We start from the raw sequence: 16,990 nt of genomic DNA, 5'->3' as shown, positions 1-16,990 counted from the left end.
GGGTCCCTGAAACCCAAGGCCCAGATGGGATGCCTCAGCATGGAGGCCGCCGTAGATACACAAACACACTGATGCACTCAGACACACTGAGATCCACAGAGAGAACATGCACACAAAGATTCACTCACACCTACACACATGCAGAGAGGAAAGTACATATGCTGGCCCTGTGGCCCCAAATCAACGATGAGCCCATCTCCATTCTTCTCCTGGCTGGTCCCTCTAGAGGCCACCCCCCAACCGTCACACTGCAGCACACGCCCTGGTAGAAGCGTGCTGGCATCTGTGAGGGGAATGCGGGGCCTGGCGTGGCGTGTGCCTGCGTGTATGCACACACGTGTGTGGGGCTGTCAGCTCCATCTGCTGCTGAGTCACTTGTTTATTCCAACTCCACGCTGGGGCCGAAACTGCCGCCGTGTTGGCCGCCAAAGCCTGCTTGCCTTTTCCAGCCTCTCTGGCCTCCCATCAGGGAGTTGGGGAGGGAGGAGCCCCCGCCCCACTCCTGGCTGAGGGTGAGTATATAAGTGTGTGCATGTGTGAGAAAGAGCGGCTGTAGATGTCTCTGGTGCCTGTGAGATGTGCTGTGTGCATGAGGGAGCAGAAGGAGTCAGAGGGAGGTGGGGAAGCCCCTGACCAAGGACAATTCTGGCCTTGCCTTGGGCCTCAGCTTCCCCTGGAAAACTGAGTTTCCTGTCTGGCTGGTACCCCACCTAAGGAGGTCCCTGTCCGGGGTGTGCCTGAGTAGAGACAGAGGGCAAGTGCAGTGCAACCCCTGGTCCCAAGGCCTAATCCAGGCATCCTGGGACACATCAAGATGGGACCTCGGAGGCCTGGGGCAGGCCCACTCCCCTTGTACACACACATACACAGATAAAGGTCTGTCTGCATGAACTCAACATCACACAAAGACATCCATGGACACCCAGGTACACACACATGCATGTCCAAACCCTCACCCCCTGCCCCGTTCACCTCTGTATCCCACTTGGCACTGAACACAGCTCCTGGCAGACCAACAAATAAACAAACAACACACACAGGCGAAAGGACAAAGGCACACACACTCTCCATGCTGGGGGACTGCAGAGCAAGGGGCTGACCCAGGATTCAAAGCCACAGCAAACATCTCATAGCCTCACTTACCAGATCTAAATGGTCCTCAGTCTGGGAGCAGAAATAAAACCAAGGGGATGGTTCAGTCTCTGGCCTCCACTCTCCCTTCACACCCCTGCCCCCACAGCCATCCCATCTATCCCTGTATCAGAGTAGAATGGCTCTCCAGCCTAGGACAGAGCTCTTCACTGTCCTTACTCATTTCCAGAAGATGCTATATCCCAATGCCCACCAGTTAGAAAACCCTCACAGTCTACGCCTCACCCCTCTGCTGTAATGGCAAATCCCTCCTATCATCCTATCATCATCACAGAACCTTCTCTCCCACCTCCTGTTCCTTTCACTGCCCTTGAGGCTGGTACTTCGGTGTTCCAACCTCTTGTAAGGCCCTTTGGGAGGGAAGAGCTCATGAAAAGCCGTGATTCCATGGTCTCTCTTGGGAAGTCTTAATTGCTGGTTTACTTCCATCTCTCCTGTTAGAGGCTAGCTCTTTCCTCCCTCCTCACTTCCCCATTCCCTAGCCCCGGCCCCTCAGTCCAGACACCCACTCACCAAGTGATGCATTAACCCCTTTCCTCCCTGGGAAGTGATGACCCTCAGGTCAGGCTTGCGGCTGGGGGCTCCAAGCTGGGCGCTGTGGGTGGGCGGGGGCGGAGACTTGGCAGGGATGACCTTGTTTAGGCTGTTGCCATTGGCCACAGGGAGGAGGCCAGGGGAAGCCCGAGCACTGACATAGCCATTCCCTGAAGAGGTAAAGAGATGAAGGGAAAAGGGAAAACAGACCACCAATGAGCCCTAGTAACTGCCCCATACCAGTACTCCTGTCACACAGAACTTCTCAAATCATGCTTAGGCTTTGAGTAAGTGCTGAGGTCTCTAATTTTCCCCTAAAACCACCGTGTCTTGGAAGTAAGGGAGAATATCCCTTACTCCCCAATCAGCAGGTTCATCTCCCTGCCTCTAAGCCATATGTGATGGGGCTGGGTGGCAGGAGCTGGTGTCCAACAATAAGAAGTCCAGCACCTGCCCCTGACTGGGCCCCCAGTGACCCAGCCTGGTAAAGGGTGGCAGCCTAGAAGCTGAGTCTCAGTGAGGATCCTGGTCACACCGCAAATCCACCACTCAGATCACCTTCACCTTGAGCTGGGGATGCTATGATTTGGATGAGCACATGACAAGATGCCTGTAGTTCTGGGGAAGATGAACCACTTACTCGTGGTAGTGGTGTTACTGGCACGGGGGGACTGATGACAAAGCCACTACCATAATTAGACTGGTAGTAACAAGCAGGATAATCATCTTTCACATCTGTTCCACACTCCATAACCAACACAGGGCCTTCACATGCGTACGGCCTTATTTAATCCTCACACTAACCCTGCAAGACGGACAGGACATATATTGTTAGCCCTATTCACAGAAGAGGAAACAAGGCCTGGCTGGCAGAGGTGTGATGACTTACCCAGGGCCACACAACCACATTCTCCATGCTGGGCTTGAGGGCCTATAAATATCACTATTTCCTTAAGGTCTTAGGCATTTCTCTGGCCCTTTCCTTAGAGGGAGGAGTATTCACCCATTCCCCCACCTTCCTGCCCCCATATGCAACTACTGCCAAGGACGTAGTGCAAGGTGCCCAGGCCAAGCTGGGGAATTCTAAAGCCCAGAGATGTAGGGGTGACCACAGTCAGTAGTATCACCTTGCTCTGTCCCCTGAGAGCACACTGCTGCCCTGGAAGTGTGTGGCTGCCTCCATCCCAATTCCCAGATCACTCTGGGAATGGCAAGAATGTCAGGGTGACGTCAATGGTGACATTCGAAGTCAGAGTCACCAGCCGGACAACGGCGCAGGGAAAGAGGGACTGTCAGCTCTGCTGGGGGTGGGGGAACATGGGGAAGCAGCCTTTCTTCTGTGGCTCATAGACGGGTGCTCACCGGTACATATTTAATGTCTGGGTTATTTCCATAAGGGTGAGAACGTCTGTGTGTGTGAGTCTGTGCCTCTTGTCTGTCAGCAACGCCAGATATTTGGATCCTCCAGATCTTAACCACACACCCCCACTCAGCTGGAAAAATCTGGATCTTCTTCTCCAACTAGAAATGTCGGTCAATTCTCATAATTTGCCCAGAATTCCCTGAGCCTACATCTTTGCTGATCATCTACATCAATCACTGCTACAGACAAAAAAAATCAAGGGGCTTAAAGAAATCTTCAGACTGTATAGCCAACTCAGGCCCTAGGATCTTCCTCCCCTCTAGTCTAGGTCCCTCTTGGTCCCTGGACCCGAGGCCACCGAGAAGGCAGACCCTGGCCCACCTCCAGGCAGAAGGGTAGCTGCACTCACCAACAGGGCTGGGGCAGGCTCCATTAGCACTGTTGAGGTCTCCCCCCAGCATGGCCCCTGGAGGAAAAAGAGAACCATGAGCTGACAGAACACCCCCTTCCAGAGTGAGTCCTGGGGACTGAACAGGCAGGGGAGTCATAGCCCCTTCCCTCAGAAGCCACATAATTGGGAGAATGCTGTGGTGGCTGAAGGGAAACAGTCACCAGCCCACTTACCTGCACTGGCTGGCCGCTGGGGCAGGCCGGGAGACACACTGTTCCTCTGTAGTGCTGGCTGCTGGGGGGACAGGAGCCGTGGGTCCGTGAGGGATGACGTCACCAGGGAAGGGGTGACCAGGGAGCCGCTGGGATTGCTGAACTGCAGTGAGCTCTGATTGGACACGGGCACCGTGACAGGCATGGCAAAGTTGGGGGCCGGGACAGCTGACTAGACAGAAAATGGAGAGGCAAGGTCAGGCCAGGGTGACCCCTTACCCTGGACCCACTCACCTGGGAGCACAGGCCAGGGTTCCTCTAGTCTCTGGTCTGGGCATCCTAGGGCCAGCAGCTCGGGCTTTCTGCCCTGGGCCCTCATGGGGTCATGCCTATCACTCCCACCAAGGAAGTACATTGGTGGGAGTGCTTTGGGATCCACCTCTGGCCCAGAAGGCTCTGCTCACTGAAGACAGACCCAGGGACACCTGGAACCCCCCTAGCGGAGGTGGGTTAGTCCTCAGCCAGGCAGGACACACAGGGAGCAAGTTAGAGGCCCTGGGTACAGACCCAAACTCACACACACAGCTGTTAAAGGCGTGCGCATGGGTCAGGGCGTCACCTGGCTTGTTTCTCACCCGTCTGGCCTGCTGCAGAAGGTGCTCACCCCGCCTCACTGCCTTCACCTGCAGCAGTCTCTGCCTCCCCTCATCAATGCTAGCAAGTCTCCTCGGCTGGGGGTGCCAGAGCAGGCCCAAGGGGACTCTCCCCCAAAAAGACCTGGACAAGAGCACATTCTCTACTTTCCTGTTGTCTAAGGAGCTCACATCATCTACACACTTCTTGCTGGTGAGGGGAACACTCCAGGCCTTTCCCGGCTTATGCTCCATCCAAGATGAGTCTCAGCAAGTGTCTCGGGTTTATCATGACCAAGGTCAGAGGTTCCTCAGTGGTCACCAATAGCCCCAGCATGGCTTGAGCGGAACACCCATCAGAGGCAGCCGAGGGCCGGGGCAGGGCGCGAAGCCACACCATGCACCACAGGGAGGCTCTCCTCCATGCGACTACTCACGGCCAGTCTATAACTCTGCATCATTTTATCAAACTCCTCGTCTATCTTTTTATATTTCTCTTCCGTCTGGGGGGTCAGGGCAAACACCTCGTCCACCTCAGGGCTCTCACATTCCCTGTGCTTCTTGTGCAGCGCCTGGGGGGAAGGGGCCGGAAGGGGGGGCCAACAGAGAGAGAGTGAGTGGGGCTCACCCCGTAGCGCCGGAAGAGCCCGTCCAGCTCCTCGCTGGCGCGCCGGTACTTGTCCTCCAGCAGGGGGCTCTGTTCCAGCGAGTCCTCCCCGTCGGGCTCCGGGCTGTCGCAGCCGTTGAAGCCCTTCTTCCTCAGGGTCTGTAACCGCACCACTTCCATCAGCAGGGGTGAGGGTCCTCCCCCACCCACCTTCCTGATGTTCCTTCCAGTCCTCTCCTAAGGCTCCCCTACTTTCCCCAACCTCCTTCCTCAGGGTTCCCAGCATCTCCCCTGCCCTCTCCCTCAGTGTCACCCTCCCCTCCTGGGGCACAGTGTGACTGTGGCTGGTGGGGGAGGCATCAGAATACCAGGGTCACGTGGAAGCTGGGCAAAACCCAGGGAATGCACTGGCACAGAGACGCATGCTTCCAAGGTGACAGGTGGGGAGAGGGATTTCTGGGGGATGGGCTGAGGGACTGGTGCCCTAAGCCAGCCCCTGCCTGACCACCCTTAGGTAAGCCCCAGCCAGAAGGCACAGAGCATTCCCCAGGGGATGGCAGTCAGGGCTGACTTTGCCCAGCTCAATCCCTGGGCTCTGCTTAGAAGAAGGGGAGAAGAACAGAAATGGAAAGAGGGAGAAGAGAAAGAGAGAACGGCAAAGCATTTCTTTGCACTTACTGAGTTCCTACTATGTACAACCTTGTAGGCTGTCCTTGCCCAGAGGTCAGAGCTTCTCACATGCATCCACACAAAGTAGGGTATGAACACCTAGCGGGCCTGAGGGAGACCCCAAAGCTGCCCTCTCCGTGCTCAAAACATCTTCACAGATGCTTTATTCGTCTTTAAAATGAATACATTTCTTTTCTAGTCAATAGTAAATCTGTTTTCTTTAATATAAAAATAAAGGAATTTCCTCTACATCTGGTAGGTTTAAGTCTCGCTCCAGGAAGGCAGGCCTGTGGCTTACCAGGCAACCTCTTCATCGGCACAGGTCCCATACCCCTAGTTTAAGAAGCAGGAACTGGGCTGGTTCATTCAATTCACCCTTCAAAGCAGGCACTGGCCCCATTTCGTGGAGGTGGGCACCAAGGCTGCCCAAGGCCACATGGCCAGTAAAGGCCACAGCTGGGTTCCAAGGCCCATGTCCTTTAACAGTTCACAATGTTGGCTCTCTTTGAAACAGAAAATAGAGCCACAGGGACCCACAAAGGGACAGAGAAAGAGCAGGGGGGATGGAAACGAAGAGGGAGATAGAGAAAGGAAGAGTCAGATGCAGAACCATACCAAAAAATGGAGAAGGAAGGAAAGAGAGAGAATTTGAGAGAAGATAGGGCAAAGGTGTTATGTTGCACCTGACAGCCATGAAGAAAGGGTCTCAGAAATGGGTGGGCAGCCCTGACATCTACCTCACTGCCCCTCCTTCCTTCTTGAGCCCAGGATTTGTGTGAGGATGTGGGTTTATGTGTGTGTGTGCACAGGTGAGGGGCTTCGAGGGGCAGGTGTACACATGTGTGTGCACGGGTAGCCCTGAAATGCAGGCTGCATAGGCACGTGATGTGCAGCTGCAGGCAGGGGTGGGGTCGGTGTGCGTGGGCCCACCTCGATGATGTCGGCGTTGGTGCGGCTCTCATGCGGCTCATTGTACTCCGTGTACTTGAGCAGCACCTTGTCCATGTCCGTGCTGGCATACTGGAACAGCTTGTTGGAGTGGTTGAAGATGATGAGCGCTATCTCGCAGTCACAGAGCACGCTGAGCTCGTATGCCTTCTTCATCAGCCCAAACTTCCTCTTGGTGAATGTCACCTGTAGGTGGGCAAGTGGGCGGCCAGGTCTGGCTCAGTCAAGGCCTCCCCAGGAGCCCCAGCCTACAGGCAGCTGAACATAGCCCCTTCCTCAAGGTGACACAGCCCTGTTCTCAGGAGCCCCTGATCTAGGGAAGGAACAGGCCAGCATCTTTCTGCCAACACATGGCTAAGACATTGCCCAGAGCCAACTCACTGAAGGCAGAGGATTTAGATGGACAGAACTTCACACCTCTGAGCTGGGGGCTATAAACAGGTCAGGGAAGGAGAATAGAAGGGCTTCCCAGCTCTTCCCTTAGGGGAAGGATTCATCTTGGGAAAGGGAATTGCCTGGGCGTGGCCAGGGGCTTGCATATTGCACATGATGGGGACACAGGTCTGCCTGGGAGTTCTAGGACACAGGGTTCTAAGAGCTGCAGGGAGACGGGGGTTTCTCTTCTCCCAACTCAGCCCTTGCCCTTCCATAACAGACTCCAGAGACTTCTTCCAGGAAGCCTTCTTGGAGTAGCTGGAAGGAGTGCTCCTGCCCTCATGCACTCTGTGAGGCTCCAAGAGACCCTCACCTGTCGGTTCCGCTCATCGGTGATTCGCTGGATCTGAATCTTTTTCCTCCCCATCTTCTCCGGGGATCCTCAGTGCCGGGGAGGGGATCGCTGGGTGGCGGGTCTCCGGATGCCTTACACTTTGATCATGAACGACTTCGGACCAGCATTCAGTTCATGGTCTGCAGGACACCTTCTACACAGCCTCCTGGTAGGGGAGGGTCACAAGAGAACGGGTGAGCCCTGGCAACCCTCAGCCCTGCTCCTTAGGCACATGGGCCAGGCTAATAGCACCCCTATGAGAGGCTGGCAGCATGTAAGTCCCATGATCAAAATGAGGAAATGGTGATGACCCGAGGTGATGGCATGCCACCTCCAGGCACAAGCTGGAATTCACTCAGGGCCCAGGACTCTGGTCCAGGCTCTTTCCACACCATCACTGTTGTCCTCAGGGTCTAGGTCAGACAGGGAATATACAGGGAGCTCCCTGGCTTCTAAGGGTCTGGGTCTTAGGGAATACCCGACCCTCTCTCTTCTCCCCAGAGCCTACCTGGAGTAGAACACCTGAGCCTGCCAGCTGCCCCACTGGCCTAGGATGATGGTTCCTGTACAGAGCCTGGTGTACAGAGTGTGCTGAGCGAACACCTGCTCAGGCTGTGAACAGCTAGCACAGGAACAGGGTACCTAGCACCAGAATGGGAGTGTGCTTGCACCCCTGGCTAAGGAACATATCAGAGCGGAGTTCCTTATACCTGATACCTGACTCGTGGAACCCAGGAGCCTGGAGTCCCAAGGGAGGGTCTGGGCTGCAGAACCCCTTTCTCCCCTTAACCAGGGCTCCTCCACACCAATCCGTTTTACTCAGTGGGCCTTGCCTAAAATTCTGGTTTGAAGAAAGTATTCTGCTGCTCTAAACAAACAAACAGACAAACAAACAAACAAACTACCCCTCTAGACCAGAGGTCGGCAAGTTTTCTCTGTAAAAGGCCGAACAGTAAGTATTTCAGGCCTTGGAGGCTACAAGCTCTCTGTTGTAACTGCTCATCTCTGCCACCGCGGCATGAAAGTACCTGTAGACGACATGTTTAAAAGATCAGTGTGGCTGTGCCCTCAATGAAACTACGTTAACAAGAACGGGCATGGCCAGATCTGGCCTATGGGTCACAGTTTGCCAACTCCTGCCAAACTGTAGCTCTAGAGGAATGGGCTATGCCTAGAACCCAAGGCTCAGTCTAAGACCAGTGCTTCCCAACCGTATTCAACCTGAAGCATGCAGAGAAAATACAGAACCACTGACATACAGGAAAGAGGCCGCTGGCCAGCAAGGGAATGCAGGCACCAGGTGGAGGGGTCCCTGTATCAGTACACCAATAAACCAGTCATGGCCCACTGGCTGAAGAGCTCCAATTCTAGAGCCAGGAAGGAAAATGGCATCCCTGCACTGCACAACATGAAGTTTTGTGGGACAGATGGCAGCCCAGCCTCAGCCAAGGAAGGTGTGGGCAGTGCCTAAACAGGCTGGGTGAGCCCCCAAGGACTGAAGGGCCCAGGACGGAAGTATGAGATGACCCCCAGTGCCCTTCTGGCTCTGTGAGTCCAGAGAAGGAATGGTGGGAGATGGTGGAGGGGGCAGTGAGCGTGGGGCCCATGCTTTCTAGAGCCACTCTGACAGGGTCCTGTGAGAAGCCTGGGCCACAGACTCCCAGCCCTCCCTTTCACAGTTCCCTTTCCATGTATCTCCTGCCAGAGACCTCCCACTGCAGAGTCCACAGGGGTGGGGTCTCACCTCCCACCACCTAACCCGGGGACAGAGGCACCTCCAACTGCAAACCGCCTGCCCAGCCCCTGTTCCCAGTGTGGCTGCTCAGCTTCCCTGAAGCCTTAAAACATCCGCTCAACTGCAGCCACCAAGGTTCCACAGTAGGTGCCAAAAGTTAGCTTTCGCATCCTGGCCACAGAGGGAAGGAGAGAGGGGAGGCAGGGGCTCGTGGGCTTGAAAGGAGTCAGGAACATCCCTCCCTACCCTCTCCATACCAGGACTTTCCCTCAGACGTTCCCTGGCCTAGCTGGAAAGAGAGCCTCTGCTCCACCCAAGTATCTTCAGAAAACAATGTCATTCCTTCCCCACTCCTAGAAGGACCTTCTACCCTTCTTTCTCTCTCCCCAGAGAGGAATCCCAAAACCCTCTTCCTTACCCTCGAGGTGTTCAATGGCCTCCTACTGTCCACCCTCACACATGCCCTAGGAATCACGAACACCAGTAGAGCCAACCCCAAGTTGGCTGAGCTGACACCTGGCCCAGAACCAGCTCCAGCTACCCCATCCCTTGCCTGTGACCCCAATCTCTGCCAAACACCCACTGCAAAGGCTCTAGCCCAAGGATTCCAGCTCCCTTGCCTCCCAGTGCAATCCAAAGGCTGTATTTTCCAGAGCTGCAGTGGTATGGGCTTGGCAGGGAAGGTGGAGAAGGCACATTGAGGGCGAGGGAGGGCTAAGAAGAAAGCTTTTTAAATGGGATTCTCTGGCCTGGTCTTGAAAACCCCCATCTAAATTGGTAAATGCAGTCACTATTGTCCTCCTCTGACTTACAGGGTCTATCTTCCATCCCTCTCCCATTTTACTATCTTCTTCTCACCACTTTTTGTTCATCAGCAAATCTTTGCTGAGATGTAAACTCCACCAGCTTATGGCCAATGGTATCTCTTCCTTCAGGGTGGGAGAGATCCCTCTCTTTGCTCTCATAATCCTCAGAAAAGTCATTCTTACAATCTAACTTCATTCTTCTGGTTCTCCCAAATACTGACTCCCAGGGTACTCTTCTTTCTAGCACTTATCAAGATTGTAAATAATTACAAGTCTGTGCCTCTATTTAATGCCTGGCTCCCCTATGAGACTGAAGTTCCATGAAGGCAGAACCACATGTGTCTTCTTCACTGCTCTATCCCCTGTAAGGAGGGGCTCAGGAAATGTCTGTTGAAAGGAAGAAAGAATTGTTCCATCGCTGTGACCCTGTGAGAAGTCCTTCCTGTGGTCTAACTTCCATCAGTCCTGCTGTAAGACCAGCTCCTCTCATGCCATCCTCTGTGGAGAGAGAATTCTTCCTCTCCCAGCTGTGCCTGCAGCTTGTCTGTTTGGACGCCACCTACCCTCCAACCACCCCTGCCGCTCCAGTCCTCAATCCTCCCCACCCTCGGGTTGGCTGGTACAGAGGGTGAGACTCTAAAGTCTTCTAAGGAGCAGCCCTGAGCACATGGAGATGGAGAGGATGGAGTTGCTTAGGCAACAGTCGCCTGGCAACCAGCTCCCTGGCTGATCTCCTACACCGCCCCCCCCACCCCCGCCTCATGCTGGGGGAGCTGGGATGCGAGAGGGATCAGGGCTGAGAAGACAGGGAAGTCACAGAGACCCACTGAGCATCCTCTGACAGAGGAAAGTCAGGGTTAAAAAGACCAGGCCTCATCTATCCCCAGTCTCTGCCAAGGTAGCCCAAAGCAATTTTTATAATTCCATGTTCCCACAGCCCCTTCCCCATTGTCACTCCTACCTCTGGGCCAACACTGCCAGAGGACGAGATGCCCCTACCCTGGGCAGTCCTTCCTCCTATCTATCCAGGAGCCCTCCTACAAGGCAGGCTCAGTCTGTACTAATCCCTTTCCCCTTCTGCTAGCCATTCTACATTGCTGCAGTGTCTTGGAAAGCCCAGGACACAAGAACACGAACTCATCCCTTACTTTGGAAGAAGGGGTGGCTGGGGCCTGGGTGGGCACAATGAACCCTAAACTGACCCCATCCAAGGTATGAAGGCCTATCCTGTCCAAGCTTCCTTCCTACCCAATTAGGGAGATTTTAATGAACACCTGGACCTCCTTAATTAGCCCTCTGCCTAATTACCTAGCCAACTGCCAGGAGCCAGAAGCCTGGGCATCTGTTCTCCAGATGTGAGCCTTTTCTTTCTCGCCTGGCTTGGCCCCATTCCTCTTTTTTTCCAGCTTGCTCCTCCTCTAGGAAGCCCTCCCAGATGACCTGGGTTTTGGCTGCTTCTCCTGGAGCCCAAAGGCTTGGAAGGACTTAGGGCTACCATGGAGACAAGGGGTTATCCAGGATGGCCTTCCTGCTCTGATGGCCTCAGGGCCCACTAAATCCTGACCTCAGGCCACAGCTATGACTCCTTGGGCTGGCAGCATCTGTGTCACTGAAAGTACCCCCTCAAAGGCTCTGGCTGTTTCTGATTCTGATTCACCCACTCAAAATAGTGCTGGCAGGACAGGATTGGGCAGGGTGGACCTCCTCAGGGGTGGGGAGTGGAGGAAGGCAGAGTTAGGGCCTCCCTCAACAGAGACAGAAGGAGCAAAGAGGGAGGGAAGATGGCAGCTGGGCTGAGCCCCAGGGAGGCAGGCGCAGACCCACTGTCTGTGGAGAAGGGTGGTTGAAGAGAAGTCTCTGCAAATGTAGAGCAGAGAGGACACAGGGCAGGAGGCTCATCTGACAACACTCTTGACGATGAGAGGCTGAGTGAGGGGACCAGAAGCAGTAGGGGATCCAGAAGGACCCCATGGACAGCCATTTTTCCCAGCTGGGTTATGAACCCAATAGGAACATATGGGTTGTATTTACATGTAAATGAAGTGCGAATAATATATAAAATGTATCCTAAAGGGGGTCTTGGTTTGGAGGGGGCAAAGCAGAAGTAACAGGCTCCTGCCTCCCCCAGTGTAACACCTCTGGGTACCTGAGCAATATTCAAACCATTCTCGGGTTTCAGAATGATGCTATCTCAGTTCCTGTGTGAGGGTGGCCTGGGGCCAGTGGGAGGAGTGGGGGGAGCGGTCAGAGAGGCCTCCTGGAGCTGCAGTTGCAACAGAGCTGCCCTTCCTGGGGGAGCTTCAAGAGAAGTGTCTGCCAATGGCTGGCCTCAATCTCCTCTCTCCTGCTGTTGTCAGGGGAGTACCTACCTCCCCTTCTCCCCTACACCCTTCCAACCATATCCATCCTCTGTCCCAGTGGCCCAGAGGCTCAGAGGAACCGCAGAGCATCTGCTTTCAGAGCTGCCACACCAGTGTAAGTCAAAACGGAGCAGCTGCCCAGAGAGGCTGAGTGAGCAGCCCTCGTCACAGAGCAATGGGCTTCAAACCCTGTTCTCACATACAGTGAGAAAGGCAACTCTCATTAAGCAGGCCCTTCATCCCTTCCTTCCAGGCTGCTCAGGGCTGCAGGCTGTGACTGGAGGGGAAGGCAGGAGGCGCTGGAGACAGCTGTCATACCTTCTCCCGCCCCTTCCCTGTGGCTGGGCTGCAGGGCATGAAATAAGCAGCAGGCGCTGGGGGAGGGGGTGACAATCCAATCCACCTGTCACCCCCACAGTCAGGCGGCCTCAAGCAGCTTGCTCACTAACGAGGGAGCAGGCGTGGGTGAGGCAGACACAGAGGAGGGTGGCAGAGGAGGACAGACACACAGACACAAGAAAGGAGACAGAAAAATAGGTAGAAAGGCTGAGAGGAAAGCAGCGTGGGGCAAAGGCAGACAAACAGAGGGCCAGAGGAGACGGGAGAGGCAGGAGACCAGAGAGAGACAAAGATTCAGAGAGAAGCAGGTAGAGGACAAGAGGCCGGTTCAACAACCGCTTGCAGGATCCTGATGCTAGGCCAGGCGCGTGGGCATAACTCGACAGGACTCCATCCCTGCCCTCTGAAAACTTGCAGTCCCGCCAAGAGTCAGACAAGGGCAGGGCAGGTCCCACCTAGGGCAAGGGCAGGGAGAGGCAAGGGGGCCCTCAGGAACCTGGACTGGGCCCAGACCCAGCCCAGGATGGAGCATCTTGGCTCTTGAGGCTTTGGCTAAGTCCAGGCTGTGGGCAGGCAGGCCCTGCAAGTAGGCAGAAGTGAGCACAAGGCTCAGGGGCTGTTTCAATCCCCTGAGTACTGTCTCCATCTACATACCCCCACCCCAGGGCTCACAACCTTCCTAGTCACTCTCTCTGAACTGCAGGCCCTTTAAGCAGAGACACACTGAGGAGCTCTGGAAGATGGGGGGAAGGTGAACTCAGTGACCACCAAGAGATGGGACCCAGGCAAGAGACTCAAGGGGTCTGCTATCCCTGGGGTGTACATGGGGAGCCCTTCTTTCACAAACACTGTACTAGCTCCAAAGTGGGGGGCACTACACCCCCCGCCAAAGTCTGAGCAAAGGCAGTGCCAGGGTCTCACACTGCCCCTCTCCCACAGCCCAGTTCTCACACCCCCAACCGTTCTCCGCCCGCTGCTCTCTGGTTCCTCTCTGGTCTCTACTCTGTCTGCCCCCTCCCTGCTCCCCTCTCCCACATGGCATCCTCTTTTCATTCACCCTGGAGTTCTCAGTCTGCTCTCAAAGGTGCAGGCAGGTCCACATCCCCATCCTCCTCTTCCTCCCGTCAAAGTTCCACTTGGCAGGCTAGCTACCCAAACCCCTGGTTCCCACCATCTTCCCCTCCCTCAGGGACTCCCCTCCTCCAGCCCAGCAGCCTCAGGGTTGGGCAGGGGCTATTTTTAGCCTGGGCACTGAGCTAATTTTAACTCACCGACAAGGGACCTGGGGGTGGGCTGTCAGGCCTGGGGGAGGGGGGAAGGATCAGTCCAAGAAAGCTGGACCTGGGGCAGGGGTGGTCTCAGGTCCTAGTCGCCCTAGGAACACAAGCGGAGGCAAACACCACAGCTTCAGCTTAAGGGACAAGAATAGATTTGCCAAGAGGGGCACCTAGTGTGGGGAGCAGGGCTGGGAGCCCTCCCTCAGCTTCCGCTGGGCAACTCTCCCGCGCCCCACCCTAGGCTTCCCACCCTCCTCTCCTTGGCAAACCTCCTGGGATGGGGTCATCCTGTTCTCTGCCCAGGAGATGCCACTCCAGTGAGGGTCTGTCTCCTGAGCCACCTCCACTGCTTCCCCACCCCAGCTTGTCCTTCCTGTAGTCTAGCTCTCATCCTTCCTGTAGCAGCTGTGAGGCTGTGTGGCTCCCTGCAGACAGCAGCCCCCCACCCCCCAACCTCCAGCACTTCCCACCCCAGCTTCGGCCGTCTGGTGGCCTCCAGGCTGGCTCCTAGGAACTACCCCAATCCCCACAAGTTCCTAAAGCCACTCAGCCTGACCTCAGGAAGAATCTGGGGTAACAGGAGATTGAGATTTAGTAGAAAGGGGTAGATGAGGTAGGGAAATGAACAGCTCAGGGAAATATGAGGACTATGGGTCGTAATTCTGGATGCCTGGGTTCTAGTCCCTGCTCTGGCCCTAACTCACTGTGTGATCTTGAATAAGTCACTGCCCTCTCCAGGGTTCACCCTACGGGCCAGTGCAGTGGGTAGGTGGAGTGGAGTAGGTACCGAAGTGTCTTCCAGTCTAGACATTCTGTTCCTATGCTCTTCGTATAGATGCAAAAGGAAGAGAGGTCAGGATTGACTGATTCCATGGAGAGGTAACAGAAGAAATGGCCTGGTTAGGTCCACTGTCCTGTAGCTTAGGAGGGGAGGGCAATGTGGAGGACAGAAGAGAGGAGGAACAGGCCTGATGAAGATGGAGGTGCTTTCTGAGCGATAACCCGCATAACAGATAGCCACAGGTTGACAGAGGTTAATGGTCAGCCAGGGTGGGTGCCAGGCAGGGCACACAGGCCCTGGCAGCAGAGGTTCTGCTATCCCAATCCCCTCACACACTTGGAATGCCTATCAGACCCAGGGTTTGGGGTCCTGCTTCTGGTTAGAGTAGTGACTGGCCCAAGGTCACTGTCATGGTCATTAGTGGGGCCAGCTTTGCAATCTGAGCCTGAGCCTTCCTTCATTCTCCACCCAGCAGGCCGATCAGTAATGACTCACTTCTGCTCATTTGCATGGGGATTTGCATAGTGTCTCTGACCTTATTCCATCAAGTTCTACTTCTCATTCCAGTACTTAGGCCACCCCTATCCAGCATCTCTAGGCACTTCGGGACCCCAAGTGGAGTTACTGGCACTTCAGGTCTCCAGTCCCATCTTTCTCGCCCAGAAAACATTCCTGAATTGATCCACTGGTATTATATAGAGCTTTCAATCCAACTGAGTCCTCCATTCTTGTCCAGGTCCCCTGTCCAGGCCGGGATTTGAGGGGAGAAGGTGTAATTATGAGGAACAAGTAAGAACTCCAGCTAGAGTAATTTCATACGATTCATGCGGTAGTGTGATGGCTCCAAAACTGCCTGGGGGTTCTCCAGGAGAAAAACCCTATTCCTATCTGTAGTGCCAAGGCGGGGGGCAACAGGAGGATGGAGGTGGATTGTCCTTTACCTCTACCCCTGTTTCTAAAATCCATCCCCAAGAGTGCAAAGCCAGAGAAAATGGCCTCGTACAGCAGGCAAGATAGATGTAAGACTTCAAAGAGGACTTCCCAGGGCTAAGTCTTTGGACTCAAAGTAGTCTCTGGGGCTCAAGTTTGCTTTGTTAGAAGTTACCCGACCAAGTATGGGCAACTGGTAACATTAGGGAAGGCATGGCGGCTCCAGAATTATAGTCCAACCAATGCGAGCTAGAAGACAACCAATCCCCTGCCTACCTTGAAGAGGTCAAACTGACCTCTCTTTGTTCATTGTAATATCTACACTTCCAGCCACACCTTCTGAAATAATGAAGCCAAAGCAGTGGTCTCCTATCCTGGGAAGTCTTTCCTGCTATCTAACCACCATCCCTCCCACTGTAGCCAACCCTTCCCCTGCAACCTAAGCCCATTCCAGTCATCTAGATGAGAGGGGTGGACAGGGGCCCCTGGCCATCCAAAGCCTCAGCTGAGGAGAGGTAGGGCGGTTGGGACGGTTAGTGTGTCACCTTCCACCTCCCCACCCAACTTCCCTCTGGGGTCTCAGGAGACAGAAGTGAAAGTGGCAGCTGGGGCCTTGGGGGCGGGTCAGTTTGAGAGCCGTTGGGATGAGCATAATGCCACCAGTGCTGGGTCTGGGCTGCCTGCCACTGCAGCAGGCAGGCTGATGGTTAGATCAGGAGAGGGACTGCCCATGGAAATGAGGGCTTGAAGTAATTATGGAATATGGGCCCCTGGCCAAAAGAAGAGCAAACTGAAGAGAAAAAAGTAGAGAAAAGCAGGCAGCAGACAGTCTCAGAAGGGCACTCTCTTCCAGGGCATTGGTTTGACCCTTTTTTTTTTTTTTTTTTTTTAATTTGACCCTTGTTTAAAGCAGCAAGATCCTATTTTTCCAACCACAGAGCAGGGCTGCTCTGGCTGAAGCAAATGAAGGATGTCTAGGTCCTGACTGCTGGGATGTGAGGACAAGGAGAGAGGGGAGGGGGCCTGAGGCCTGAACCCTCAGACTGGACAGCACCAATTCCGACAGGAAGGGAAGGTGGAGGATCAGAAGTGTCCACCTACAATTACAGACAGCCCCTCATCCCATCCCCATCCCAAAGAGGCCAATCCAATCAGGGAAAGCAAATCCTCCTAGAGACATCATGACCTCGGGAAGCCACCAAGGATTTAAAGGGGCCGCACAGGGTGATGGCTAGGTCTCCTTCTGACTCGAAGGACAGTCCTCTAAGCCCCTGGCAAGGGAGGGCAGGCAGTGCGGCTGCGTGGCCCTGCGGAGGCAGCCAGCCAGGCAGCTCTTACAGGATTAGCTTGCTGCTTTCAGGAAAGGTGCCAGGTGAGGCTAAGATGCCCAGCCAGATGGGCCCCCCCTGCCCCGCCCCGCCACACTAGCAGGCAGTGCAGTTGGTGGGGAGTACCCACACACATCTATGCAAATACTTGCCCCCA

General features: G+C 54.8%; 1 protein-coding gene across 5 annotated transcripts in view; it reads right to left on the bottom strand.

Moving 5' to 3' along the window:
- MEF2D (myocyte enhancer factor 2D) overlaps nt 1-16,990 on the bottom strand; it is a 32,936-nt gene that overhangs the window by 8,945 nt on the left and 7,001 nt on the right. For 2 of the 5 annotated variants that reach the window (XM_032464031.1, XM_032464032.1), the window contains exons 2-8: nt 7,257-7,443; nt 6,491-6,694; nt 4,913-5,050; nt 3,674-3,884; nt 3,459-3,515; nt 1,666-1,856; nt 1,144-1,164 (exon numbers count right to left, since the gene is read on the bottom strand). In XM_032464031.1, coding sequence (XP_032319922.1) covers nt 1,144-1,164; nt 1,666-1,856; nt 3,459-3,515; nt 3,674-3,884; nt 4,913-5,050; nt 6,491-6,694; nt 7,257-7,310 — 876 coding nt within the window. In that variant the 5' untranslated portion in view covers nt 7,311-7,443. Of the gene's footprint in view, nt 1-1,143; nt 1,165-1,665; nt 1,857-3,458; nt 3,516-3,673; nt 3,885-4,721; nt 4,857-4,912; nt 5,051-6,490; nt 6,695-7,256; nt 7,444-16,990 lie in introns of all 5 variants that reach the window. The other 3 variants (XM_032464033.1, XM_032464035.1, XM_032464034.1) reach the window with 3 other exon arrangements.

This window comes from Camelus ferus, chromosome 21 (assembly GCF_009834535.1).
Source record: "Camelus ferus isolate YT-003-E chromosome 21, BCGSAC_Cfer_1.0, whole genome shotgun sequence".
Taxonomy (NCBI): Eukaryota; Metazoa; Chordata; class Mammalia; order Artiodactyla; family Camelidae; genus Camelus; species Camelus ferus.
This window is presented reverse-complemented; position numbering and strand designations above follow the sequence as displayed.